At 42.6% G+C, this 27,503-nt stretch overlaps 1 protein-coding gene across 2 annotated transcripts in view; it reads left to right on the top strand.

The window, feature by feature from the left end:
• The first annotated feature begins 6,068 nt into the window (after window positions 1–6,068).
• RIMS1 (regulating synaptic membrane exocytosis 1) overlaps window positions 6,069–27,503 on the top strand; it is a 2,255,956-nt gene continuing 2,234,521 nt past the window's right edge. For both annotated transcript variants that reach the window (XM_069235695.1, XM_069235694.1), the window contains exon 1: window positions 6,069–6,518. In XM_069235695.1, coding sequence (XP_069091796.1) covers window positions 6,364–6,518 — 155 coding nt within the window. In that variant the 5' untranslated portion in view covers window positions 6,069–6,363. The remainder of the gene's footprint in view (window positions 6,519–27,503) is intronic.

The following is a 27,503-nucleotide window of genomic DNA, read 5'->3' as shown; positions in this document are numbered from 1 at the left end:
GTGTGGCAAGTACTTTTAAATGCCAAGTCAAATTGGCAGTGAAACTACACACACAGGCCTTGCAATGACAGGCCTGAGACATGTTTAAGGGGCTACTTAAGTGGGTGTCACAATCAGTGCTGCAGGCCACTAGCAGCATTTAATCTACAGGAACTGGGCACATACAGTGCACTTTAATAGGGACTTATAAGTAAATTATATAAGCCAACTGGGTATTAACTGTAGGAGGCTGGCCTGGTTTGTAGTGGGCACCTTGGGTACTTACACCTTATACCAGGTCCAGTTATTCCTTATTCGTGAACTAGTAGTGTTCTAGCAGCTTAGGCTGATAGAGGTATCTATAGCAGAGCAACTTAGGCTGAACTAGGAGACATGCAAAGCTCATGCAATACCATATATAGTTACACAGTACTTATACACAAGTAAAGACAATACTCAGTTTTACCAAAAATAAAGATATTTATTTGGGTGACACAGTACCAAAAAATATCTTAGAGACAATACTCCTTCTGGAGGTACGTATTATACACAATATATACACTAGACACCAAAATTAGACAAGTAAATATTCATAGAGCAATGCAAACAGTAGGCAATCCTATAGAATGCAATGGGAGAAAATAGGTCTAGGGGCAACACAAACCATATACTAAGAAAGTGGAATGTGAATCACGAATTCCCCCCCAGAACCGTGTAGTGTGTGCAGAATTGCTGGGAGAGTAAGAATACAGTAAAGGTAAGTATATTACCCCACCCCTGAGCCCAGAAAAGCAGGAGTAAAGTACTGCAAGTTTCCTTAGGACACACCACACCTCGTTTTGGGGATTTTGCAGCAGCCAACCAAGTCTGCAAAGAGTAACTGCTGGATTATTGGAACTGAAGACCTGCAAAGTGAGGGGACCAAGTCCAGAAGTCGAAAGAAGTTCCAGGAAGAACAGGAACCCCTGCCAACCAAGAAGAGGGTGCAAAAGAAGAGTCCCCGGTTAGTTGAAGACTGCAGGAATGGACCCTAGGAAGATGCCAGAGAGTTCCTGCATAATGCAAAAGATGTCCCACGGCATGAAGATTGTTGCAGACATGATTTTCGTGCCGGAAGTCAACAATAAGCCTTGGCTACGAAAAAAGTGCATTTTTCATCAAAATGGTGCTGGATGGGCCCAGGAGAAACCTGGGGGCCTCAACTCTGTGTGAAGAGGAAGAGAGGGCTCTCAGCACTTTAGAGAGCCCTCAGGATGCCAGCCAGCACCCCCAGAAGCGGCAGGATCTGGGTTCAAAGGAGGTGCAAAACGCAGTTGCTGCAGCACAACAAAAGAAGGTCCCACGCCACCGGAGAACAACTCAGCGAGTTGAGTGTCGCAGGGTGGAGTGCTGGGGACCTGGGCCAGGCTGTGCATGAAGGAATTCTGTAAAGTGCACAGAGGCCTCAGGAGGTGAAGAAGACACAGTACACAGGGGTACCGTCGTTCTCGGGGAAGGCAAGGTCTTACCTCCTCCAAATTGCATCAGCAGGACCTCAGGATAGTCTATATTGATGATGTCCACCCTCTGTGTCCTTAGGAGCACACTTGTCATTGTGAGAGGAGTCCCAGGGTACCGGTCGTCGTCTTGGAAGGTGCCTGCTTGGAGCAGGAAGTGATCTCTGTCACTCCACAGGAGATATGTTTGGTTCTTCTGGTGCAGGATGAAGACATGGAGTCCCCAGAGCGTGCCTACCATGGAAACTGTTGCAGTTGCTGACTTGGAGCTGAGGTTGCGGAAGAAGTGTCTCTTGTAGACACTTTGTTGCAGTTACAGCATTTCTTGGAGCAGGCTGCAGTTGATCTGAGGTCAGAAGAGTCTGAAGTTGTTGCAGAGGATTCCTGAAGGAAACTTGCAAGCAGAATCTGAAGAGAACCCACGGGAGAGACCCTAAATAGCCCTGAGAGGGGGATTGGCTACCTTATCAGCTAAGGACCTATCAGGAGGGGTCTCTGACATCACCAGCTGGCACTGGCCACTCAGAGCCTCCAGAGTGCCCCCACACCTTGCAAAGAAAGATGGCTGAGGTATGGGGCACACTGGAGGAGCTCTGGGCACCACCCCCGGGGGTGGTGATGGACAGGGGAGTAGTCACTCCCCTTTCCTTTGTCCAGCTTTTCGCCAGAGCAGGGGATAAGGGGTCCCTGAACCGGTGTTGACTGGTTTATGCAAGGAGGGCACCATCTGTGCCCTTCAAAGCATTTCTAGAGGCTGGGGGGAGGCTACCTCCCAGTAACACCTATTTCCAAAGGGAGAGGGTGTAACACCCTGCTCTCAGAGGAAATGCTTTGTTCTGCCTTCCTGGGACTGGGCTGCCCAGACCCCAGGAGGGCAGAACCCTGTGTGTGAGGTGGCAGCAGCTGTAGCTGCAGTGCAAGCCTCAGAGCGCTGGTTTAGCAATATTCGGGGTCCATGGTGGAGCCCTCAGGATGCATGGAATTGTCTCCCCAATACCAGATTTGGAATGGGGGGACATTTCCATGATCATAGACATGTTACATGGCCATATTCGAAGTTACCATTGTGAAGCTACATATAGGTATTGACCTATATGTAGTGCATGCGTGTAATGGCGTCCCCGCACTCACAAAGTCCGGGGAAATGGTCCTGAACTATGTGAGGGCACCTTTGCTAGTGCAAGGATGCCCTCACACTTAGTAACTTTGCACCTAACCTTCAGCAAGTGAAGGTTAGACATATAGGTGACTTATAAGTTACTTAAGTGCAGTGAAAAGGGCCGTGAAATAACGTGTGCGTTATTTCACGAAAGTTGCAATGGCAGGCCTGTGCAAGGGTTTCTGAGCTCCCTATGGGTGGCAAAAGAAATGCTGCCACCCATATGGATCTCCTGGAACCCCAATGCCCTGGGTACCTAGGTACCATATACTAGGGACTTATAAGGGGGGGTCCAGTATTCCAATTGAAATTCGTAAATGTAGTCACTGGCCTACAGTGACAAATTTAAAAGCAGAGAGAGCATAAGCACTGAGGTTCTGATTAGCAGAACCTCAGTGACACAGTTAGGCACTACACAGGCATACACATTAGACCACAAACTATGAGCACTGGGGTCCTGGCTAGCAGGATCCCAGTGAGACAGGCAAAACACACTGCCATATAGGTTTGTATCTATGAGCACTGGGGTCCTGGCTAGCAAGATCCCAGTGACACAGTAAAAAAACACTGACACACACTCACAAACAGGCCACAAGTAGGGGTAACCATGCTAGAAAGAGGCTCCTTTCCTTAATTAACCAATGTCACCATGTCCTAAGGGAGAGAGCATATGCACTTTAGCACTGGTTAGCAGTGGTAAAGTGCGCAGAGTCCTAAAACCAGCAAAAGCAGTGTCCAAAAAGTGGAGGGAGGCAAGCAAAAAGTTAGCGTGACCACCCTAAGGCTGTCAGGTCTAACAAACACATACAGAAACAACACTGGTTGTCCAAAGTGGCGGGAGAAACATAATCTAATCAAAGCTTGAAATGCAACACATTCTAAAGTTATGGTGCACATCAATAGCAAAGTCAACTGTGTCAACGTTATAACACACATGTAATCCAGCAGAGAAATTCATCAAGCATTAGTCTCTGTTGTCGTAAGTCATTAGTGAGAATCCTTAACTAACATCAAATTAGCATCAGCATGTTGGGCTTCATGCAAAACAATTTAGTAACACCAGTTTGGAAAAACATCTAACTAAGGTTCTATCAAAAAAGCGTAGTTGGTACCTAGAAAGAAAAAGCAAATATGCATGATAATCACAATTTGGATATACCTATCCTCAGGGTGGATCAGCAAAGCACAATCAGTCTTTGTCCTCGGGACATCAGTCGAACAGCAAAGCATCAGGCTTCAACATCAGAATTTTAAAAAGGGAAAAGTCTTTAAGTATTAAAGTTAAGCATGTCTCTAGTCAGGAGGCATAAGAAAGTAATAACCTCTTGGTCAGGAATAAAATGGGCAAAATTACTGATTTCTCTCAGAATGAGCGAATGAATGAATCTCTTGCCTCTGTGTACTCTTGTTAAGACAAAACTGTTAAAACTATCCCCTAAATCCCTATTGGTCAGTTAATCGTATGTTCACATTCTGTCCAATGAAACTAAAATCCCAAGTCTATGAATTCTAATATTTCTCCTTTCAAATATTGTTGATTGGTTTGTCTTGCAATGTCCTCATCATTTGGCTTGTCAGGTAACAATATTGTTGCAGCTTCAACTCTAGTCAGTATCTTCATTGTTCTTGTCCTGGGAAAGTCAGTCTCACACACATTACACATAAAATGTTACATTAGCAAGAGCATCATCTCCTACTAGTTGGTTCACACGCAAAGCTTCCTTTAAGAGCACATTTAAACAATACAATAGAAATTCACAGTTTAATTCACTTGGTCACCTATTTCATTAAACGATGAGAAATACAATTTTTACATGAGGCCTGGCAACTAGGCCAAGACACTCACTACGTTAAGGCCTACAATTAATAAAGCTAAAGCTTAATTCATAACCCTTAATATGGCATATTACTGCATTAGTCTAACATATATTTAACATTTCATAATATTTAATCATTGATTAGTACACTTTGTTAACATTGGTGGCCATTCTTCGTAATCACATTTTCAAATGTGTGCATTATTTTTCTACGTTATTTCTTTTTCTACATAAACTTGTTATTCAAAATACATAAACACTCAATAGTCATTTTTATTAAGACACCTGCACTAGCAGGTCATGTTGTTTTCACATGGGGAGTAGTGTTGTTACAACTAGACTGTAACAAGGAACCGAAAGGCCAGACGTCTATTCATGTTCTGCAAGATAATAGTAATAATAATAATAATAACAACAACAAAAAATAATAATAATAACGAAGGAAAACATCTTAATCTAATAATAACTAAGAAAAACATCTACATTACAGAAAAACATGACCCACCTTGCGGTGAGACAGGACTGACGGGAAAGAGACGAGCAGAAAGTTTTGGTGTATTTGAAGGTTTCAGGCAGTGATAAATGCACCTCTGTCTGAAATGTGTAACGCTCGGTTGATATTCGAACAAAATGAGCATCCGAAAAGCATGTCCCGTTTAACGTGTCTGCCAAGTTAAACTGGTAAGTTTGTAGGACGGACTGGAGCTAGCCAGCGTGCTGAAGTAGCGTGCACGCGACAACAACAGTGTATAGAGCATGCGGCACGTAACCTGGGAGGGGCGAGGCGCGCGCTCAGCTCCTAATTCTACTACTCTACATTCAGAGGAAATAAAAAAAGGACGATATGGTGCGAGGTTACCTGTGAGGTTACTGGGAGACTGTCAAACGCCCCGAGAGAAGGGCGGGGGCACAATAGACGTGTTAAACTGTTTTGGCGCCCTCAGGTTCTAGGGAGAGAACAGAAAAGCAAATCAGATTTAAACATCTTATTGTTTTACATTTATCAGCATGGTAACTATTTCATATTGCAGTAGTCATCCTAAACAAATGCAATATGTCATGTAATTTAACAAACTAAAATACCAAAATAAAAATCTTGTTCTGGTGCATGGTTTTCATTTTAGTTAGTGCTTTTGACGCACAAAAACAACACATCCTTGTAGAGGGTTATGACAATACAGTGCTGTCAAAGATGGCAAATGAAGCTACACAAATCTCTCTGGGAAGGACGTGGTCATTCATGATCATTGCATATGTCAGCGAACGCACCTTTATCGACTTCTAAAAAAAGAAAATAAACAGTTGACCAACCCTACGTTGGCCAGGCAGACTATGAATAATATCATAATGTCACCATACTTGAACATCTGACCTACTACTAGCCAATGCTTGCAATAAGCCTGTCCCCAAAATGGCAAGCAGCATGGACACAGCCCCGCCCGCGAACAGCTGTAATCAAGGCACGTGAACTCGCGTTTCGGTCCTGCCTTGCACAGCGCGCGCCCGCTCTCTATAATGGTGACAACGTTCAACTGACACGCGCAGTGGAGGCGCGTGCTCGGGTCTGTGTCAGACCCGGCGGGGCGGGCGGATGGAACGTTGCTGCTGGTGGCTCCCATTCAGAGGCAGCGGCTGGAGGCGGTGCCCGTGCGAAAAGCGGCGTAGTCCAGTAGCCCCGCAGAGTATTGCAAACTGCCTCCCGAAACCTGGAGACCAACGGATAGCCACCGCGGCCTCGAACCTGGCTATACCACTGCCCCATTACCAGGGGCCCCCGCCCATAGAAGCTGTGCTCTGCGGGCCAGTATGAGCTTAGGGGCGACAGGTAGCCCGGCAGAGACGCCACACAGCGGGACCCTAGCGCCCTGAGCAGAGCTCCCACCGGGGGAGGGCGGAGGCAGCCGTGCTCAGTATGTCTTCGTCCCTGGGGGCCCCCCTGGTGCAGGGCCCGCGCCCGGCCCCCGAGATCCCTGACCTGAGCCACCTGACCGAGGAGGAGCGCAGCATCATCATGGCAGTCATGGACCGGCAGAAGCAGGAGGAGGAGAAAGAGGAGGCCATGCTCAAGTAAGCGCCCCTAGCACCGGTGTGTGTGTGTGCGCGCGTGTACGGGGATATTCTTCTAGGGGAGGTATGAGCTCTAGGAGTGCCTTTTGGGGATTATTTGGGGACACCATATAGATTGTTTTATATAAGAGGTGTTCTAGAAGATGTTCCACGAGGGCAGCTAGGGTACTTTACAGGGTTTGTTCTACAGGAGGTGGGGAGATAGAGAGACTTCATTAGGTGTGTACTCTACGGTATTCTTTGGGAAGTGCCCTCTAATAGTTACTCCACAGAAATAGCGGATGGAGTGTTTTTTTAGGAGTCGTTCGATGGGGTGCACTAAAAGAGGTGTTTTGTAGGAGCTGTTAGAGCCGTACCATATTGCTGCCCGTCCTCGGCTCTCCTGGCGAATGTACCATTTTTAGTGATGTCACTGATTGCAGTTTACGTCATCGGGGGGCTGTGCCATCTTTGTCCCTTCATCCATGGCACCTGACGGCTGATGTCATTCTGTCTCTCTCTGCTCTGTAGAAACATGTGATGCCCCGCCGCTATTCCTACGGGCAGCTTTCTGTGGCTTGAGGGTTGCATTGGGAGCTTTGTGCATCTCACAGACCGCACTCCCTTACCTCACCACACCTTAGGGCAGAGGCAGGGTATGTTCAGCGCTCCTGGTATGTGATCGGGACGCAGGCTTTGCTCGTTACTTGTTTCAAATGGCGAGTGTAGCCTTTGGCCCACCCACATTCGTCTCAGGCAGAGCCACTGTAAGCAGTTTATCATCGTGGTCACTCTACCCTCTCCCTGTCTTCCGATAGTTGCTAGCGTATGCTTGCACCTACAGCCCCTATATATGTGTGCAGTTGTGCTTCTCTTTTCGGCCATCCTTGTGCTGTTTGTAACTGGCCGACCAGTCACCATCGGCTCCGCGATGCTTCTCTCCTACCTCCTGTCTCAGTGTCACCCTTATGCACACGATTTGTGAGGGAAGAGTATAGACAAGGCAAAGATGACCCGTTGTTTGATCCTTCTTGCCAGGATACACAGGCCAGGTGTGTGCCCTGATCGCTCAAGGCGACCATCCCCACCATCAGGGTTAGTAACTTTTGCAACTGGAATTTCTGCGGCAGACCCCCAAGCCATTGCAGAAGCAACATAGGGTATATACGTGTCAAGTCATATGAGCGAGCTAGCTAACCTGCGTCAGCCCCACCCAGCCTTGCACACCAGCAGATGTACCTCTAAGCCTCTGTTGCTCCCAGAAGGGTGCACTAGCAAGGCCACTCACAAGCTAAGTGCTTCGGGGTTGAGGTACTTTACGACGGGGCTGTGGGGCCGGCGTGCCCATGCTATAAAACCACAGTCAGGCGAGACACAGGGATGAAGGAAAGGAGGCATGAAGGCAGTCAGTGGTTACAGACTTCAAATCGGGTGTGGCTGCTTCACAGCATCGTGTCGGGCGCTGCAGCCGGGTATCCTCTTGTCTGTGGTCCGGATAGACAGCGGCTTCTATCGAGCCGTAGAAGAGTGTTGCAAGCGGATCGTGTCTTATCACACCTATTTGCAACACATACTTTATACAATCACAAACTAGACATTCACACACATACTAGCAAAACAGGCCACACACATTTGACCAGTCATACGTACCCATATGATAAGAAACAAAACATGCATCTTTGTCCTGCTGCGTGGGGTTTTGTTTCAATGTAGCTAATTTTGTAATTAATATTGTGTCTATTACACTGCACAGTATATTTGCACAGGGTTTGGTGCATTCTGCATGCAGCACAACATTATGGAAGTAGTGTTCCCTTTTTTAGTATTATTCATTTCTTACAATGCTGTCTAGGCAATATATTGTTAAAACAATTGCAAGAAAATGCAACATTTCATTTGTATTATTTCACCGGTATACTACTGATGTGTCTACAAAACAGGAGAACATATGTGTGAGCAAATCAATTGTCCAAATAAGTTATTGATTTGTCATCTCCATGGTCTTGGCATGAAATAGCTCTTTCCTCATACTTGACAGACTGGGTTGCGAGAAATCTACGGCGTAGGGCCAGTATCCCTTAGCTGGGCAAATGTGGGATTTAAAAGCGCCCCCACTCCTCACATCTCAAATTGGCTAATACACGAAAGAAGTAGTATTCACCACCATACCTTCGACAACATTCAATAATTCTGCCTAATTGTAAGTCGATTATTCTGCAGCTATGCCCAGTTTAGTTTGGGGATTCCAAATTATCAGCAACAGCCAGCATCCTTCCCAAAGAGTGGCTTTTGAACGCAGAGCCTGGACTGGTCTTTAGTCTCGGAATAATACTCTGATTTTGGATAAAAAGAGTCAGTCATGGAATATCCCATTACCCTGCAGTGGCTCCCTCCACTGCCTTTTTTATAGTTTGGAAAAGAGATGGATTGAGTTCTTGCAAAGACGAAATAAATCAAGTCTCCTCAGCCTAGCATCTTTAATTGGGAAATAGTGCTATGTTTATCTCAACGGCGATGCATAGAATATGTGCCGAACAAAACCTTTAGAATTTTAGAGAAAGCATATAGGGTTTAAAGGTGGGGCTTACATGACCAGAATGCGCCCCCAGGCTACATGATCTAGTTCACACTTTCTAAATTGCTATTCTTAGTCCTGTATTCACAACCTCCTACTCTAGTGTCAGTATAAGGTTTCTCCCTTAGCACAGTTAGCCTCTACTCCAAATATATGAAGATCTGAATGAACACATTTTTTATTAAATAGCTATAATGATATCCTTGTCAACACACAAGTAAACCAAATGTATACAGAATTCACTTGCAGGATCAAAATCAGTTAGTACGTTCTCCATCGGCCTTAGTGACGTTTAGGCGCTGGAAAGGTGGAGTGATTTTTACTTAAAATAACACTCTTACAAACTCCAATTAGCATTTGATGGAAACAAATGGCTTAGAGGGGAGGGAACAGATTTCCTTCTGAGTCTGTTTACGTTTTGGACATGGGCGTTTAAGGCTGATGTAGATATATTTGCTTTAAGAAATATTTATTCTTAGTTATCACAAAGCTTTAACTAAAGTATTGCTAATTTAGTATCAGCAGACCCCCAGGGTCTTGGTGAAGCAGCACAGGTATAGGCATACTATCTGACCTGCCTGTGCCCCACTTCTTTGCCACATATGCTTCACTTTATATACAGTTTGATTACATGAACTCCATAGGATCCAGGTCAATAATTATCCTTACTTTTGCATCGTGGTTTCCTACAACTGGTTTGAGGAGTTTTGTAAAGTTCTATTGTATGTACAAGGAGAAGCCCAGTGATTACACAGATGAATCTCCTTGGAAATACTTTCCTTTGCTTTTGAACGATAGGTAGTAAGTATTTATCAGGTCAAATTATCTTCTGTTCTAGTAGATGTTGCAGCGTTTGGTGTTAAAATTATTTGTCTAAGAGGTCGACATCAATGTATTTGAAAGAGGATACTGCATGTCATATTATGAAACCGTATTTGTAATATCATGACTCTTCGAAGTATCAGTGCTTGAAAGTTGAGCTTTAATATTTTTGTGAAAGTCAATCAATATATGCACTTAAGTTTTAGATAGGTAGTAGAACAGCAGAAAGCTTTTTTATGCTTACCTAGAAAGAAAGGTGTTGATTCTTTATGAACGCATTAACCATTTCATTGGTAGGATAAGCCATGATCACAGAGGAGGGGAGTGTCTTAACTTGCTCCCTTGGTAAAAACGGTTGGAGATGGGAGGCCCTCAAAATTATCTACCGTTATGCTGCTCTTCCCCCTTCCCAAAGTGTGCAAAAAGCTCTTTGTATTTGTTTTTCTGAGCTTATCGAAGTTTGGGCCTTAAATGAAAAAGCTGTAGGATGCAGGGCATCAGTCAAAAAGCGGCAAATGTTATGTTCTGCCACATTTAGAGACCCTTTTTCTTTTTCACACTCTAAATTGCGACACAGACAGGTAGCAAAAGCTTTACAATGTAATGCCAAAATTCTCCATGCAGATTGTGCTTTGTTGGCTAGGTTTATGCTATAGAAATACAATATACATACATTTATTGAATATATTTTGTGAGTCATCAGAACAGAACCCGACTATTAATTTTTTGAGCCCCCAGTCAAAAACGTGCCCGATAGAGTGACAGTGAAATACCTGATGGATGAAGAGTGAGGGATGGGGTGAAAAAATAAAAGGATATAATACAAATACATGTCTAAGGATAGGGAACATAGTGCCCTTTTCTAAACTCTGTCAAAATCACTACCCCAACAAATATTTAGGTGTGCCTTTATCCAATTTCAAATCTAAAACGTCAGTGTTTTCTATCCGGTTCCACCATTCCCCAGATGTGTCCCCACTGACTTAACCCACCATGACCCTAATATCTGTTAGTCTTATGATTCTCTGGTGCTATTTGACCACCCAGTGAGGGTATCTCTCTTTCGGCTCAGGGGTTTATTTCAGTACTGTCTTCTTTTTTATTTCAAAATACTTTTTAAAATGTAGCATATAGAGAGGAGGTACTGAGGTATACATTGCAGCATAGATATAGTCATTACAATATGATGTGAAAGAAGGCAACAATTAGTATACATGCTATTCAACATGAGAAAGGAATCAAGATAGTTAATTTATTATTTCGTTGTGACCAATTGGCTACCGTGAAATGTACAAGTGTGCTGATAATGTCCGTTTAGCATCTTGTAGATAGTGTTGTGGTAAGATAAATTAACATAAAGGACATTAGTGTACGATCAGTTTGGCGCAATAGAAAACATTTTCACTAATAAGAAAAGAAAGGATAGAAAAACACAGGAAGAGAAGAGACAGGGGTTGAGAAAGTCTGGAGAAGAAGATGGCTGACAATATTGAAATTTTGGCTGTGGATGCATATATGTGCAGTAGCGGTAGGCTAATACAGTGCTCTTATTCCAAATATGGAAACACTTTTGTCTTTGAGCTGATTAAGGACGTTTGTGTTTTCACAGATAAATGTCAAGAGTGATACCCCAAACACGGTTGAACTGAATTACAGCAAATTTGGCAGAAAGCTAGACGTTGATCCAGAAAGCATACTTTTTGTTGTTTGGTGTACAGCTGTTCAGTAGTTTTTAAGAAATTAAGGTTACAAATTAATGTGTATATAGAAATGCTGAGGGTCCACAAAGCCAACAGGTTTTAAATATATGATCGGATTGGTTGCCACCACATCAACAAAGATGTGGCTGAAGCTATTGTAGGACTCAGGGCCTTAGCTCCCGGCTCTATACAAAAGAATAAAAAAACATATGGGGTGCATGGGTATTTAGAGAGGCAGGGAAGGGATACCCTGCTCTATTAGGCCTGGTAGGGGGTCCCAACGATTTCGTTTCACCGTTACTGAGAGCCTAGTGGGATTATCACACCACGGAGTGTCTCTCTTGGATATAGATATTTACTTTGAAGATAGGTTTCCCAGCTATATTCTTAGCTATCGATTACTCTTCTCCCCGCACTGCGCATTGAAGTAACGCATGAAGATTTCTCTATTATACGACGTATTATGGAATGTTTTGTACTTATTATAGATTTTCTACAGAGTCTTACTAGGACTGATTTCCTATATAAAACTTATTTTGAATCAAGCCCTGATGAAGTCCGTGAGAATACTCTCTCATAGGACGAAACACGTGTTGGCTATGGTTGCTACATGAACATTAAAGCTTTGGCTACTGCATGAATATCCGAATTTAAGGATGATTTGTTTTATATTGATGGCGAACTTTGTACTGCAAAAATAAATGGTGTATGAACTCTCTATGGTGTTATTGCCATTCCAAAGCTAAAGTCTCTATACCGTATTAACTTTTAATCATGAGTGCCCTGACAGCTGGCCTTTTCCAGAAAGCATACTTTTTGTTGTTTGGTGTACAGCTGTTCAGTAGTTTTTAAGAAATTAAGGTTACAAATTAATGTGTATATAGAAATGCTGAGGGTCCACAAAGCCAACAGGTTTTAAATATATGATCGGATTGGTTGCCACCACATCAACAAAGATGTGGCTGAAGCTATTGTAGGACTCAGGGCCTTAGCTCCCGGCTCTATACAAAAGAATAAAAAAACATATGGGGTGCATGGGTATTTAGAGAGGCAGGGAAGGGATACCCTGCTCTATTAGGCCTGGTAGGGGGTCCCAAAGGGTCCCCCCTGGTCAAAGTTTAATTTATTTTATGGCACTGAGGATCCACGGTCATGATGTTACAAAAAGGGGGGGGTGGGCAGGCTCCCGCCATTTTAAATGATAAGCCCCCCCCAGAGTAGGTAAGGACCTGGAATGGTTACTGGAAGTACGTTTTTGGGGAGTGAGGAACATTACACCCCTTCCTGAGCCATTTTGAGATCCCAGGGACTTCAAAATGGCTATTATGACTATACTGGTGGGCACACATCCCCCTCCCTGTGCCATTTTGAGGTCCCAGGAACCCCTTCTCCTCAGGGCTAGTTTACTTTTTAAGGGGCTGGGGGCATGTGGCCTTTCTCCCTGAGACATAACTTGCCCTCTGCCCCTTGGCCCCTGCTGTCCCTGCCTGCTCCCCTGCCTGCACCCATCCCAGCGGCATGCCCTCTCCCCTTTTAAAACTGAGAGGGCTCTGAGTGGATTAGGTCCTCAGGCTATGAAATGGCTTGGGAGGGCCTGCACACCTCACTCCCAATAAAAAAAGTAGTGATCATAAACTGAGTGGAGTAGCCCCTCATTTCATAGTCACTGCTCCAGCTGAGGAGCACACCATAATGCCTTGCAGGGGCTTGTTTTAAAAAGTAATTGACGCTGTTGGTGCACCTAAAAGGGTCTGCAGCACCAGCTTTTAAATATTGTAGGGGCTGCAGGGAGCACAGCAGCCCCCCAACAACAGTTAAAAAGATTGCAGATCTCCAGGATCATCAAACCCGTGACCCCAGGAGAGCTTACCATAACTTTTAAAGCACTCTGAGCTGGAGGAGTGTGCTTTTCAGCTGGAGTGCAGGACACCATATGGCTGGCTGTGTGGCTGCATTTTGTGCCCTGAGAAGTATTCAGAAAACTTCAGACATGTTAATGTTTTTTTTAAATGATTTCTTGTCAGCATTTTGCGACAATCACTGTTGTTAAACATTACAATGTGTGAATTAATAAAATGTAAATTTGATTATAGTTATCACTGACTTTTTGACATAGACAATAGGTTTGCTTAATATATGTTGATGTGCAGATGCCCTTGAAAAAAATCATACAAAGAAAAGTCCCAGAGGCAACCAAACTTAACTTTATCTCCTCAATATTACACATATAGTAATGGCTCAGACCATGTGATAGATTTCTCACCTCTACTTTATTCTTCATATTATTGTATTGCGTTCAATAATTTTATCAGACATTATCCAACTTCACATCTTTTATAAATAAATATAAAACTGAAAAAAAACATGCCATTCTCTACCTCTCATTCAATCACCCTCATACATGCCACAATCACACTATACACATTACCCAGTATACTTTCACAATATAGCAAAAAGACAGCAAAAAAACTTATCAAAATTCACTATATACAGTTACATACAGCCTACAATACATTGCTACAGTAATTGAAATTCATCAATTCTTTAATTATGACTACAGTCGTATACACAACGTTGTTATATTATCTGGTCTAATGTTCCTTTTGATTACTGTGATTTAAATCATATATTCCTGAATTGTGGCTTCAGATGCGATTACTGTTACATCAGTGGCCTCATTGATTTCCATCTCATTACTGTAACATCTGTGGCTCCATTAATTTCGTTTCTGTGCACGTTTTGGCTATTCAGCGCCTTCTTCAGAGAAGCCACTCCAATGATACATCCAATGAAAATGAACAGCTGCAAATGAATTAAGTAAACAATTTTACTGAGCCAAATCAAAACTCATGATATCTTCACTGAATCAATTTACACTGAGTCAGAACCTCCAGCTTCAGACTGGGTACTCACAAACACCAGTGTTTGCTGCAAAACAAAATACACTACCACCATAGAGTCTACTGTGAAAAGGGAAAAGAGAAAGGAACTTCCTTGAATTTCCAATTCATGCATCCACCTCATATAGGCGCTCCTTACAAGAGTGAAGAGTGTCTAAATAGGTGTTCCAATATTCATGCATTTGATAAGCAATCTTCTCTCAATGTCATGCATGATCCACATACCATAATAGCAACTGCATTCCACTCTCTTACCAAGTTTCAAGTCTTTTATTTATTATGATACAGAACTCCACAGGAGGTCCACATAAAACGATACATATTTAACTTAACGGTTGATTAAAATAAGTCAATGATAAAAAACATTTAAAATAGTTAAAAATTCAGACGCAAAACATTTCATTTGGCAGAATAAAGAGGGCATGTAATAACTCCGAGGCAGTGCATAGGGAAAGAGCGAGACAAATAGGGCGCAGCCACCTGTGGCGATGTAAAGATAATGCCAGACAAATTAGTACAACATGTTTCAAATCTTGGGCGCCATTGTGACAAAGATTACAAATAGCAGAATAACCGAACCATCTAGCCTGTAATGTATTAAGGGGAAGCAGCCCATGTTGTAGCAGAAGCCAGAATCTTCTGATCCCGTGGGGCTAGTTCCAGATGAGGTAGGGCTGTTTAACCCTCGGCCTTAAGGTATCAGATCTAATGTGAAAACTCTGCCTGTGTACACAAGCCTGGCTATCCTGGCGGAAACCCATGGCACAAGCTGCATTCCTAAGTGTGCATTTGAGCAATGCTGGAGAGAATTGCAGAAGATCTATGGCATATAGAAAATTCCTGCAGATGGTATATTTTGCTCTGTGGGAACTAATATTTCCTTTTTTAACAGTGACCGCAGAGAGTCATCGCTGCACGGCATCAGGCTAACCATACAGCGAATTACCGCAGCCCAATCTTGAATGAAGGATCTGCGCAAGCCCAGCTCAAGTATTAATGTTGGTGCAGAAAAGGCAGAGTTTACGGATGAGAGATTCCTCAAGACATGTCCCTCGAGTTTATCGAGAAGGACCCATTTGGAGACCGCAATGTTCTCTATGCGTAGAGTAGGGACGGGGGTATCTTTATCCGATAAACGTCTAGCAGATGTTTGAAGTGCCTTCTGCCCGTTGCCCTATATAGGGCGTTCAGACCATTAGCTTGGGATGGCGCCTTCTTTTAGTTGTGCTCAATATGTTCTCTATCTTTAAGGTTCCCACAGACGATTTTACCCAAAAAGGTGTATGAGTTTACTCCTTTGAGTTGTTGGGCAACCAAGGTCCAATGTAAACTGCTGTACTTAAATCTTTTTTTCCCATGAAAACACAATATTTTGCTTTTAGAGCAAGTTACCTTTAACAAAATGGTCTTCAGTGTGTTGCTCGAGGGCTTGAAGATGGTTATTAAGCCCCTTTCGGATGCGATCTAATATAATTATGTCATCTACATAAAGCAGACAACATAACAGTCTACCTCCTAATTTAGGGGCAAAACCCTCACACTGAGTTAAACGAGTAGGTAAGTCTGAGAGGTGCAAAGGAAATAGCAATGGGGCCAACATAGACCATTGTTTTAGGCTGTTTTTAGTCAAAATGACATGGGATAGGCCTCGCTCGCCCCCTAGCAATGCTCTGCACCAGGTGGAAGAGTGAAGAGATACCATAAGATCAAGGAGAATGCCAGGCATGCCTAGTCTTAAGAGCTTCTTCCACAGCGAGACACAGTCTACTTTATCAAATGCTGTGGAGAAGACTACGAAGGCTGTGTAGAACACTCCCCCTCTCAGAGCGATGTATTTCTCATTAATTACTTGCAGGACTGAGATATTATCAATTGTGCTGTGATTTCTCCTGGAGCCTGACTGTTCCAAGGGGATCATTTTATTCCTTTCTGCCCTATCGCTAATCTGGGGAAAAAAAGAATTGGCAAACATTTTCCCGACCGCATCCAAAAGTGCAATCTGGCGATAATTTCTAGGACAGCTTCGATCCCTCTTTTTATACAGGGGAACGATGATGCTATCCTTTCAGGATAGAGGGACATTCCTGGCTTCATAGCAGTATTGATACACCAGGAATAAAATCTTACCCCAGGACTGTATGTCGTGTTTTATTTGCTGTATGGGGATTTCATCTGGACCCATTGCGGCAGAACTACGCATTCCTCTTATGACAGCCTCAATTTCTTTTGGAGTGGAATATGAATATAAGGAGTCCATTCTGGTTTGGGGGAGTTCCACGGTGGTCCCAGATAGAAAGGCAGACCAGCTAGATTAGTTGATGGACGTTGGGAGGGGCCTGGTTCTCATACCGCATCCCTCTGCAATCAATGACCAGAACCGCCTAGTGTGGCCAGTGGAGACTGCTTCTCTTACTGCAACCCAGAATCTATCTGTCGCATCCTTTTTAAGGCGCATTCTTAGCCTCCCCCCCTCCTTTTTAAAATGCCTAGCCGAGATTGCCTTGCTGATGTATGTTCCCTATACTGTTTACAAATAAAAGCATTGATTTCTCTATTCAATAGAAGTAAGGGGCAAGGTTTTACTATGTGTTAGCTCTAGGACTTCTGGTGGGGGATCAAAATAATCTGTTGCATAAATACAGTAAAACTCTCCATTGCTTTTCCTTCCCAGCTGTCAAGATTGTTCAGGGTGCTTTCTAGAATACCTTTGAGCCCCTCAAAACTTCCACTCAGTGATGCCCCTCTCTTACCACAAACTCACTCTAGAGGAGTGCAACGGGCTCCAAAATCGTTAAAAAAATAGACAAATGGCCAAATGCTACAAAGCAGGGAAATAAAAAAGAAATCTCTCAATATTTGGCCACAGGATCAGCCAAGAAAATATATCCCAGAGGAGCTAAAAAATGAGCACGTACCAAGTCTACGGGTGCTGTGAGATCTTGCATCGCAGAATACTCAATAGCAAGACGTACTGACCACTGAAACAAAATCTTTGTAAATGCTATTGCCATACCATTGTACTCTAGAGATAAAGGCTTTTGCAATATTTAACATTTCAAAGGATAGGCGATGGGCCTAGATAGACTGATTATAAACTATACTCGGATCCCTATCTCCACCCTGGAAAAAACCTTGAAAAATATCCGCTTTGTCCTTTTTATGTAATTCATTGTATCTGTGTCAAATGTGGAAAGAACGCCTCTCGGTGTAAACTATTCTTATACTTTGTATCTTCAGGATCTACGTAGGTGTTACAGGTGGCCTGACTACCATTGCAAATGCTACAAATCTTCTATCTGTTTTTAAACCCTGTGTACCTCATCCTCAGAACCGTCGAGAATCTAATTGAACACTTGTAAGCTGTTGGAAAATCTAAAAGGGAAATAGTCACCTCATAAATAGGGGATTAAATGACACTATAGACCGCCTCACAATATGGAATATTTAGCAAATCCACTAGTACACATGGGGATCCGACACTACATTGGTCCGCCTCTCTATGAATTGTAAAATAATCACCAATAAAATTACAAGCGCCTATGAAGAACAAAATGTCCACCCGCAAGAATGTTGATTGTCTACCAAATGATGTATACCGCCAACGTACTTACCGTTAAAATTGTCATGGTACATTAAGACACTAGCGACTGGGCCGGAGCAAGCATTGCTTTTAAGATGCCATCTACTCTTTCCTGTTTATGCGGTGTCAAAACAAAGCACCTGTGAACATGGAGGTGGATCTACTTTCAACACGAAAGTCTCATAAAAATCAGCTATCAAAACGGCGGCCATATTGAAATGTATTTTGCCTCCTTAAGAAATACAAAAGCGATCAGAAAGCTAAAGAGGTGCCTGTCCTCCTCCCACTTTGTCCTCTGATATTTATTGTATATCATGTTATATGCTCCATCGCCAACCAGCACATCCTTTCATCCTTTAATAGAGCTCGGTACTTACTCGCATGCTTATTGTCCTATGGCGGCCATCTTCAAAGCTTGAAGGGATTCAAAAAACATAAATTGCCAAACCTAATAACATGCCAGCAGAAGCCTAAAAAATTCCTGGCATCCTCCATGCAACCGGAATGAACCATAACAAAAAATAGTGGGAGATGTTTGCCAACACAGCACCAAAACCGATATAGGAGGTCATCTACTGAAGGTACCGCATCAAATCCTTAGAATTTAACTTGTGTTTTCAATCATCTAAATAGATATAGTCCTCTCCTATAGAACTCTTCAATGCCTCAAAAAAGGGGGCTCACTGATAATCCCAGAAAGATGCTCTGAAATCTATGAATCTTGAAGAGATAAAAGCAAGGGCTTTTTGTAAAGAAATGTGTATAAAGTGACCAGGCATCCAAAAAAACATATAAGAACAGCACATTCTAATCAAGTTAATCTGTCTCCCTACCGGATGATCTGTCCTTTTTAATAGGTGTTGTGAACAATGGCATTCTTCCATGGAGCTTCACTATTTAGACTTCGGATATGGGTGTCCAAAGTAAAGATTCAAAAACATCCCTTCTTTTCCTTGCTGCATTAGGATTCTCTCCTTTTCTTACCTGTATTTTATTTTATTCCAGGATCAACCTTCTAATATCTACAGAACCATTCTGGTTGTCAATATAATGTTTCACTAAAGGGGCCTGTACCTTTGCCGTCCTAATAGCTGATTTATGTTAAGAAAAACATGTGGCAAAAGGCCTTCCCATCTCACCTACATATCCTAGATTACATGGACAGCTCAAACGCTAAACATTATTTTTGGTCTTAGAACTGGTGAAATTGTTTTGTCTTATGGTATACTAATTAAAACTGAAACCATCAGTCTGAATAGCATTGAGACATGCCCTGCATGCTGTGCATTGGAAGTAGCCAAGAACATGTTCACTGCCATCAATCGTCTTCTGCACAAACCACCCAGATTTTTCCAAATGGGATCACACCACAAAATTCTTAGGATTTGTATTATGTTTGTGAGCAAACATGGGTTTAGGGAGCTTAAGATGTTCTTCTGTGTTACTATTAAGTATGTGCTAGTTAGAATTAACTCTCTGGTACACCTTCTCATTTAACACTGAATGCCTTGTAATGCATACTAACTTGGATTCTCCCCGCTGTACTTTATTCAACAGGCTATCTCTAGTGAAAGATCTTGCTAGTTTGTGGGACTCGCATACCAATCTTCTAAAATAACCCCAGACTTCAGATTTTTCCTTCATTAGTTTTGCAAGGATGCCATCATCATGTAAATTGGTACACTCCCTCCTGAGTGTAAGAAACTGTCAAAATGGAATACTTTGTTTCTGATTCCGTGGATAGAAACTACTGAAATGCAACAGTGTGTTTCTGGCAGTAGGTTTCACATGGAGATCTACTTCTTGTCAGCCATTGTAGTGGTGAATGAATATATCCAGAAACCCTACCTGTTGCTGACTAATGTTTGCAGTAAACTTCATATTTGGATCACACAAACTGATCTGTTGTAGAAATTAATTCAGATCCTCGGATGTACCAAACCAAACTATTTTTTTTTTATCAATACATCATGACCATTTTGTCAGCAACTCAAAGAAAGGAGCAATTTCACTATGGATAAATTTCTTATCAAACAGTGGTATGTAGATGTTCGCTACACTGGGTGCACAGTAAGTGCCCATGCTCACACCCTTTGTTTGTTCATAAAGTTGTCTTCCCAATTCAAAAATGTTCTCCTCCAATACTATCTGGAGGGATTCCATAATAGAATCTCTAGGAGCCTCTCTAAGAATTTATTTCATGAACCACTGTACGACTACTAAATATTATTTCTGAGAAATAATGCTGTACAGAGCTTCAATGTCTTGGGTCACCAAAGTTTCCCGATTAGGGTTGAACGGTTACCCATTATCACAGGCGATCGTGTCTCTGGTATCCTTTATGTAGCACTCATTGTATGGTACTTTAGATTTTAAAAATGAGCATATATATTTGGATAGAGGTTGTGTAATTGAACCAATAGTAGTCACAATTGGTCGGCTCAGCAGATCAGTTGTATTTTTATGCATTTTGGGTACTCCATGTATACTGGCCATTCTCGGATTGGCAGCATTCAAAAAGTCATACTCTTTGTCACATATGTAGCCATTATTTAAAGCACAGGTGTAATATGTCTAATTTGTGTAGCTATTCTCCTAGTGGGGTCTTTAGAGGTTTTCGTATAGTGGTCACTATTACTCAACATTTCATTCATTTTCATGATATATTGTTCAGTACCAATGAGTGCAATACCACCCCCTTTATTACTGCTTTTTACAGTTAGGGACTTATTCTCCCTTAAAGCTTGAAAAGCGAGCTGTTCACCTCTATCTAAATTAGGTTGGGGGCAGTGAATAAACCAGACAGTTTGTTTAAGATGCTTCATAACCACCTTTTCAAAAATTTCCACTTTAGGACTTACCTGTTCTAACTGAGGAGTGAACTTGGATGGTGGGGATAAACCTGATTGGTTATATTGTGTACTATCAGATGAGTCTAATATGGCAAAATATTTTCTGAGTCAAATTTTCCAAAAGAAAGAAAATATGTCCTGAAAAAATTGAAATCTGCTGGCACTTGTATAAGGCATAAAAGAGAGACCCTTCATGAGGAGGCAGTTGGTGGATTGATCTTGCTGAGTTGTAGACAGATAAAAAATATGAACCCTTTTTTATTGTCTCCAATACTGTGCATTCCTGGTTTCTAAATATTGATAATTATCATTGGGAGGAAAGTTCCCTCTGTAATGTGGTTGATACAGAGGTCTCAGCGGGGCCCTCTGTCCCCCACGCCTGGCTAAAACTGAGGAACTTCTACCCAGGTTTGACTCAAACTATAATCTCCTATCTGTCTCATCAGACTGATGTAAGCTTCCTTCAGTCTCTGAGTCTGATGTGTCACAGAAAGTAGTGACTTTTTTGTCCTCCAGCCTCGTCCAGACATTTCTTCATCATTGTATTGCCCTTGAAGGTAGTAATTTTCAGATAAATATAGGTATACCCTTTCTTTTGTGAAGTACGAGTATTTCTTTCAATTTGTCTTCTTTTGTTTGGGGAAAAAGCCAATAGGTAGGCCCGCTTTTGATATTTCTTGTGTTCTGGCCCTTTGATAAAGTCAGTTGGTGGCCTTTCTTAAAAAGAGACACCGTTTATATTGTTACATAACATAGGCAGCCCAGGGTGGTGGAAAGCTCCACCAGGCCCTGTGCCCAACCCCATACCGTGCACAGCCAGAGGCTGTAAGCAGTGTGAGTTCTCTTGTTTGTGTGGTGGGGGAGGGTGGTCTCAGAGCTAGGCCACAGGCCAGGCTCTGAACCCAACCCCACACTGCTCACAGCAATGGACATCTTACTTTACGTAAAAAAAAATACATAGAAATCCACTGAGGAAAAAAACAAAACATTAAAAAAATCTTTAAAAATTAGCTCAAAACAAAGGGCAAAGAGACGTTATAGCTAAATGAAAATGTCAGTTAAAACATAATATTTTAAGCTAACAAATAACTGAAATTCACCAGTTATAGTTTTATCAAGTAATTCTAACTCATGCCCTAAATAATTTTTACCTCATTCCCCCGTCATACACTGCTAAGTACTGCATATATTACATCACTCATGACATGTTCTATGACAGCATTATTAACATACTGCACATCTGAAACAACATCATTATTGACAAAACTGTGTATGCCGGGGTGGGGGGACAGTTAGAGATACTTTAGAGCACAAGTTATAGGTACTTGAGATAACTATAAATGGTGAAATTCAGAGGTTTTGTTAGTTTAAACAGTATGTTTAAACTGACATTTTCACTTGAATATAACATCTCTTTAATCTTTGTTTTTTCAAGGAAAATATGTGTATTACCCAATGGCAGTCGCCACTGGGCAGTTTTAGTTAGGATCATGTATTTATAGGAAATGCATTTTTTGGGTTGCTTATATCTTTTGCATCGTTCGACAAATCTTCACAAACCCTTCCCAAAAAAATCACCTCAGCTTCTTCCTGGAAAGTTTTGGGGTGATTCGTCAAGTAGGGGCAGAGAAAAAGGCGGAATCCCAAACTGTGTTTTCCCCATTCATATTTCCGTTGGAAACTTATACATAGCTACAGCCCACACCGCTGAACAGATTTGCACCAAATTCAGCAGAAAGTCAGATCTTGGTCCAGAAAGAGTGCTTTTTGTGATTTGGTGCATATTTGTTTAGTAATTTTTGAGCAATTAATGCTCAAACTATGTAAATATCACGCCACAGATAACCCATGGACCTGATAGATCTCTTGGAGAAATCTGATTGGCTGCCACTACATGAACAAAAATGGGGCGGCAGCCATCTTAGGACTCTGGACTCAGCCTAGAGTCTTAAAAAAACACAAAACCCTGGCCCTCCTCTCGGGAGCCAAGGTATTTTTTAGTTTTCCAGCAAATTTGCTGAAGATTCATGGCATAAAAAAAAAAAAATAGCACCGACTTCTGTACTTCTTTTAATCCCCCCTCGCCCGGTGGCCAGGCCTGGGGGTGGCGCAACATATTTATTTTGCGGAGTAGAGCGAGTGCCATCCCACCTGAGCCTCTGTGAGGCATCTGGAACCCATCACTTGGGGTGTAGGTGTAAAATGAAGGGAGGAGGGCATGTTGTCCCCTTCCCTCAGCCTTATTAAGCCCTGGTGATCCTATCCCCGGGGCTGAAATGCATATTAAAACGGGAGTGGGGAATGCAGCCCCCCTCCATCAGCCTTATTAGGCCGTGGGGACCCCATCCTCCCATGGCTGAATTATATTAAAAAAAGGGGATGGGGAGACCGCATAACCCCCTACCAAGCCCTGAAAAGCCCTGGGTACCCCATTACCCATGGCCAAAATAAACTTAAAATGGTGTGGTGCCACGCAGCCCCTTCCCAAACCTCTAAAGGCCTTAGGGACCCCGTCCGGGGCCGACTCAATTACATGGTCCCGGGGAGTTCACCCCCGGGACAGAGTAGTTTCCCTGCACAAAACTTATGTTTGCTCCTGTCTGGCGAGGGTGTTTTCAAATCTCCTGCTGAGCGTTTAGCAAGCTTGCCTTCTCTGCCTGCAGGAGCATTGTCGGGAAAAGCATGTCTGGTCCCACCCAACAGGAGATTTCAAAATGTTCTTGCTGGGTGGAAGTAAACGTCTGTTTCACTCCTTCAACAGATATTGATCCAGTTCAGAAGGAGCATGAAAAGACAACTGCTCCCTCTGGCCAGAAGCAATTCTGGCTCCCTCACCATGCGAAGAGCCAGCTGGGGCAATGTGGCTCCCCTCGCCTACTCCATTTTGCTACTTGGTGGGTGCCTCTTTTGGGCACCAGGCACCCATCTATAATTTGGACAGGCCCAGAGGGATGGGGTCTCTGGTGCTTATTAAAGCATGGGGATGGAGGAGCCATGATCCCCCTCCCTTTTTTTTATTGAAATTCAGCCCAGGAGGATGGGGACCGCTGGGCCTGTTAAGGCTTGGAGAAAGAGGCTGCACATCTCCCATTAATATATACATTTTGGCCATCAGGGATGGGGTCCCTGGGGCCACTGTCAGCTTGGGGAGGTGGGGTCATTTGTCCCCCTCTCACCAACATATATGGTTTGGCCCCAGGGGATGGGATCCATGGTGCCTCTACTGGCTTGGGGAGGGGTGCCTTGTTCCTCCCCTTCCCTTAAAGGCTGTGGTGCAATGGGGTCCCCAGGGCCCCTTGTGGCTCAAGGAGGGAGTCCAGGTGCCCTCTCATCTTTACAGATATCATTTGGCCCCAGAGAATGGGATCCTCAGGGCTGAAGTGTTTCGGGGAGAGGGGCCACATACCCCTTCCCTTTCAAAAACAAATTCAGAGGAATGGAGATCTCACAGGCTGAAGGCCCACACATGCCAAAGACTGTGAGTGGCATGGGGTTGACTGTCTGTGGAGGTTTGGATTTACATATGGTGATAAAATATTACTTTAAGTTAAAAAAAAAACCCTAGCAATTCACAAAAAAAAAAAAAGGTAATATAGTGTTATAGTTATGTGAGAATTTCAGTGACAACGTAACATTTTAAGGAAACAAAACCTCTGAAATTTACTAGGTAAAGTTATCTCAATTAACTATCGCTCGTGCCCTAAAGTAACTATAACTCGTGTGCCCTTGCCATGCCCTGCTTATTACTTCTTATTACATCACTCATGACATCTTCCAGGACATGATTGGTAATATCACTGCAATGTTTGCATTGAAATTATTGATGAGAAAACTTATAACTACCCTAGGGCCAGAGTTATAGTTACTTGAGGTAACTATAATAGGTGAATTTTAGTGGTTTTGTTCATTTAAAATGTTATGCTGTCACTGAAATTCTTACCTAAACAACCACTATTTTAACTTTAGTTTTTTCAGTAAAAATAAATAAATATATATATATATATATATATATATATATATATATATATATATATATATATATATATATATATAAAAATATATATATATATATATATATACAGGGGTGTGGAATTTATTAAAATATCTACTTGTCCAGGGGACAGGTTGCTTCTCAAATCTACTTGTCCTGTAAAAAGATCTACTTGTCCCTTTGGTGCCATGTAGTGTGGCGACAAATTATGGCAGCAATTAATAGCCTCTCTGATTATGCCAGGGCTACTACCATAGTAGGGCTTGAATACTTGCAGTTTCAATTCCTACTGTAGCAATTTCCTTATTTTGCCACCTTTCTGCAGATCTGCATACTGGGGCTGGAGGAAGCAGTAAGCAATAGTTCCAGGGCTGGAATGCCTTTGAGTCTGCAAGCCTACTAACCTGCATGTTTTAAAGATTTTTACCAGCTTCTCTCGAATATTTTCCCATAATAAGAAAGTTTGGACATTTACTCCGGACAATAGCAGAATTAGAACTTCTTCCAGAGTTGGGAAGAAAGTGGCTGGAGGGAAAATGAACTTGCAAATGCTTAATAGATTTTCACATGAGCAAATCTACACATCGTATTTACCCATGCTAAAATACAGTTCACAAATATTTTACAGGGGTACGACATATACCATGGGTGCACTTTTGTGACTTTCTTTAAAAATTTGGGGCCACATGTAGGTAGGTTCAGATTTGTGACCTGCAAATTGCGAGTCGCAAATTCGAATGTAGGATGGTGTCCTTGACACCATCTGTGATTCGCAAGGGCTTCGCAAATGCCCACCTCATGAATAATCATGAGGTGGGTCGCAATTTGCGACCCCCTCGCGAATGGTGGCCTGCTGGAGACAGCAGACCACCATGTCTGTGACTGCTTTTCAATAAAGCAGTTTTTTTTCGTAATGCAGCCAGTTTTCCTTAAAGGAAAACAAGATGCATAACAAAAATGAAACGTTTTCGTTTAATTTTTTCAGAGCAGGCAGTGGTCCGCAGGACCACTGCCTGCTCTGAAAAAATGTTTACAGTGACATTCACAATGGGGAAGGGGTCCCATGGGGATCCCTTCCCTTTTGTGAGTGTGTTAGCACCCATTTGAAATGGGTGCAAACTGCGATTGGTTTGCGCCAGCGTTCGCGGTCACAAAACAATCCTACATTGCACTGCGAGTCGCAATTAGGAAGGGAACACCCCTTACTAATTGCGAGTCGCAAACCCGTTTTGTGATTCGGTAAGCAGGTTACTGAATCGCAAAACTGGGTTTGTGCATCGCAATGTGCTTTTTGCATGTCGCAAACAGCGAAAGTCGCTGTTTGCGACATGCAAAAAGCTACCTACATGTGGGTCTTGGTCCCTAATTAGGTCTGGTGTGAACAAAGACATTTTGTTTTTATTAAACTTCTATTTCTCTCTCTTTCGGCTGGCTTTACTGTGAGTGATCGCATTCTGCTCTTCCACAAGGAGCATATTGCCACACAAAGTAGTTTTGTTCAGTGTCAGGAACTACAGTGGCAATCAGTGACGTAACGAAACTGGAGGGTGCCCCTTTGCAAAGAACATGGAGGAGCCCCCTCTCCAGACTCACTCAGGGCATGTGCTGTGCTGAAGGGGCCCCCTGGAGGGCGGCTGCGGGCCTTTGTTATGCCGCTGGTGGCAACGTGTGCTTTTAGAGTTCAAAAACTTTTTGGGGGGTTTTGCCAGTGTTTGTTACAATGTTGAGGGCCTGGTAGCTCCCACAACAATAAAGTGTTACAAAAGCCATGTCAAAACATGACACGCATTAATGAAACTAAAAGACTTATAAAAATATGTCAGATCAGTTGGCTTTGTAAGTGTTTGTTTATTTTCATGCTTCCTATAATTGTGTTGAAAATGGTTATACTGATTTTCCATTAGAAATATTTTTGGGAAATACTAGCATGCATCAACACATTTTACTAAATGACACTTCATTTGCATATAATCAGAGAGCATTCTGGGAGCATTATACTTAGCCTCTTAGCCTAAACTTTTCAAACATGTATGTACACGTATTTTTTTTTGTACTGGAACCAACGTCAGTAGTGAAGTGTGACCTTAAAACATTTATTTACAGCACTCACTCTAATAATGAAGACTTTCAAATAATGAACCATAAATACAAGTTCGAACAGCATTATCTTTTGGAAACACATTACCTCAACTGCAGAGAGTTCCACGCTCTGTAAACGGGCAGCCAAAGGGTTTGTCCTGCAGGGGGTTGGGCCTACTTGTCCCAAGGACAAAACAAACATAAAAACTTGTTGCCCTTGACCCCAAACAAGATGTCCCGGGCGTCGGGCAATAGGAATTCCACATCCCTGATATATATTGTATTATTTAATTAGTTTTATATTATTTTATTACAAGATCTGGGCAGACAGCTAACCCTGTCAAGCCTTCCAAAGAGATTTTAGCAATAGGCATTCACAAGTGCAATGGGTTTGGCCTTTTAAGGGATATAGATTTAGTGTGTTGACTATACCACAGTATCGCTGTTAGGTATTACTGTAAATAGTAGTTGCCATCACACTACTCATCTGTACTCATTTTCTGCACA

The sequence above is a fragment of the Pleurodeles waltl genome, chromosome 5 (assembly GCF_031143425.1).
Source record: "Pleurodeles waltl isolate 20211129_DDA chromosome 5, aPleWal1.hap1.20221129, whole genome shotgun sequence".
NCBI classification, from domain to species: Eukaryota; Metazoa; Chordata; class Amphibia; order Caudata; family Salamandridae; genus Pleurodeles; species Pleurodeles waltl.
This window is presented reverse-complemented; position numbering and strand designations above follow the sequence as displayed.